The 2,500-nt window shown below is 44.4% G+C and overlaps 1 protein-coding gene across 2 annotated transcripts in view; it reads right to left on the reverse strand.

Annotated features, from left to right (window-relative positions):
* Positions 1–117: 117 nt before the first annotated feature.
* LOC109880347 (calcium-binding mitochondrial carrier protein SCaMC-3-like) overlaps positions 118–2,500 on the reverse strand; it is a 9,521-nt gene continuing 7,138 nt past the window's right edge. For both annotated transcript variants that reach the window (XM_031822002.1, XM_031822003.1), the window contains exons 3-4: positions 2,248–2,334; positions 118–231 (exon numbers count right to left, since the gene is read on the reverse strand). In XM_031822002.1, coding sequence (XP_031677862.1) covers positions 2,252–2,334 — 83 coding nt within the window. In that variant the 3' untranslated portion in view covers positions 118–231; positions 2,248–2,251. The remainder of the gene's footprint in view (positions 232–2,247; positions 2,335–2,500) is intronic.

Here is a 2,500-nt window from a genome sequence, read left to right on the forward strand (position 1 = left end):
TGTGTGTGTGTGTGGTGGTGTGTGTGTGTGTGGGTGTGTGTGTGTGTGTGTGTGTGTGTGGTGTGTGTGGGTGTGTGTGTGTGTGTGTGTGTGCGTGCGTGCGTGTGTGCGTGTCTCACATGAGAGTGTTTCCAGTAGCGAGAGATGTCTTCCAGACTGTGTATGGGGTTGAACAGGAAGTGATCTCGCCACTCATCCCAGTCGATGGTCATGTTACCATCCCTGTCGATACTGACCAGAGACAGAGAGAATGTTACACATGGCACGACACCACACACACACACACACACACAGACGGACACACACACACACATGGACGGACACACACACACACACGGACGGACACACTAGGGCTGAGCCCATTTAGTGGACTGGTGGTTTGTTCTGGTTGACAGGCTGTTGGTCGACCGACATTTCTTTAGTTCAGCAGTAGCACGTTAGTATATCTTGTTTTTGTACAAGACACCGTCTGATTGGCTCCTGTCTCAGTGGACTAATCCATTGTGGAGGCCGTGGGGGGGTGGCACAGTCCATCACTCTAAGACATGTGATACTGAAATTGAATATGGATTACAAAAATATATTGTAATCTAACAGCACCTGTTTGTCACACAGAATAAACACACAGATCTAACACACAGCTCTAACACACAGCTCTAACACACAGCTCTAACACACAGCTCTCGCTCCTAAACCTTTCCTTTTCCTGGATCTCCTGTAGATCCACAACTAAGTCAATGTCTCCACAGATCTGACTTCCTCTTTCCACAGATCTGACTTCCTCTTTCCCGCCCTGAGCAACCAGTAAACATTAGACCGCTTCCAGCTTCTTTTTCACGTCCATCCGCATCCATTTTGCTGTCACGTGTTACTGTGTTTGGAGTGTGTTATAACCGATGTATTTATGTGATTATGAAGGCTATCAGGTCAGTCCTATTGGTCACATGCATGCGATGCTTACATGTTTCATGTAAAGAAAGCAAAGGTTGAGGATAGAGGGAATGTTGTTCCTAATAGGAACAAGGGTTGAGGGATTAGGGAATGTTTGTTCCTAATAGGAACAAGGGGTGAGGGATTAGGGAATGTTGTTCCTAATAGGAACAAGTGTTGAGGGATTAGGGAATGTTGTTCCTAATAGGAACAAGTGGTTGAGGGGATTAGGGAATGTTGTTCCTAATAGGAACAAGGGTTGAGGGATTAGGGAATGTTGTTCCTAATAGGAACAATGGTTGAGGGATTAGGGGAATGTTGTTCCTAATAGGAACAAGGGTTGAGGGATTATGGAATGTTGTTCCTAATAGGAACAAGGGTTGAGGGAATAGGGAAAGTTGTTCCTAATAGGAACAAGGGTTGAGGGAATAGGGAATGTTGTTCCTGAACAAATTAGATTATTTAGTGAACTGAACTTTTCAGTCAGAAACCAGTAAGAAACTAAACGTCTGAAATGACATCACAGCTTCAGCACAGACAGACAATAAACTCTCAGCTGTGGCTGTTGTGCCTTTCTCTGCAGTAGGGAGGAGAGAGAGACAACGTGCACCAGTCACACAGACACTTCAACACAGTGTGACCATCGGGCTCTTTCTTCAGTCATTTGTGCATCTTAATATTTAGTCCAAACAGTGTGGCTTAAAGCATCAGACAAGCTCAGTGCAACATGTAGTTGGTTTTATTCAAACAAGGGGGCGTGTCTGTCCATATATGGAAAAAGAAGTTTCAACATTTCAACCAATCGACATTGGTCAAAAGAACAGGACGACTCTCGGTCGACCAAGACAACCCTAGAAGACAGACACATACACTTGCATGGACCGACACAAACACACACACACACAGATGGACACACACCCACACATGCATGGACGAACACACACACACACACACTCACACACACACACACACACACACACACACACACACACACACACACACACACACACACACACACACAACACACACACACACACACACACACACACACACACACACACTCACACACACACACACACACACACACACACTCTCTCACACACACACACACAACACACACTCACACACACACACACACACACACACACACACAGTAATAATCATGCAAACTCACAAACATAAAAGTATAGTTGTCCGACAACTCCAATTGTAGAATACAAAGCCATTCTACAATTCATACTAGATTACAGCATAAATATAACCAGAGTAGACTGTATCATTATCGCGTAGATATAGAGTAGAGTATATTGTACAGACCTCTTCATGATCGGCCAGCCTCCTTCAGACTCACAGCTATTCCCAGAGTTTGAAGGGACTGCTGAATCTCTGATACATCTATCTCACCTGCAAACACAGTATCCACGTCAGAGTTGGTGTGTGTATTGACTGTGTGTGTATTTGACTGTGTGTGTATTTGACTGTGTGTGTATTTGACTGTGTGTGTATTTGACTGTGTGTGTATTTGACTGTGTGTGTTTTGATTGTGTTTCTCAGTGTGTATTTTATCCAC

The sequence above is a fragment of the Oncorhynchus kisutch genome, unplaced genomic scaffold (genome assembly GCF_002021735.2).
Source record: "Oncorhynchus kisutch isolate 150728-3 unplaced genomic scaffold, Okis_V2 scaffold4043, whole genome shotgun sequence".
In the NCBI taxonomy this organism is placed as follows: Eukaryota; Metazoa; Chordata; class Actinopteri; order Salmoniformes; family Salmonidae; genus Oncorhynchus; species Oncorhynchus kisutch.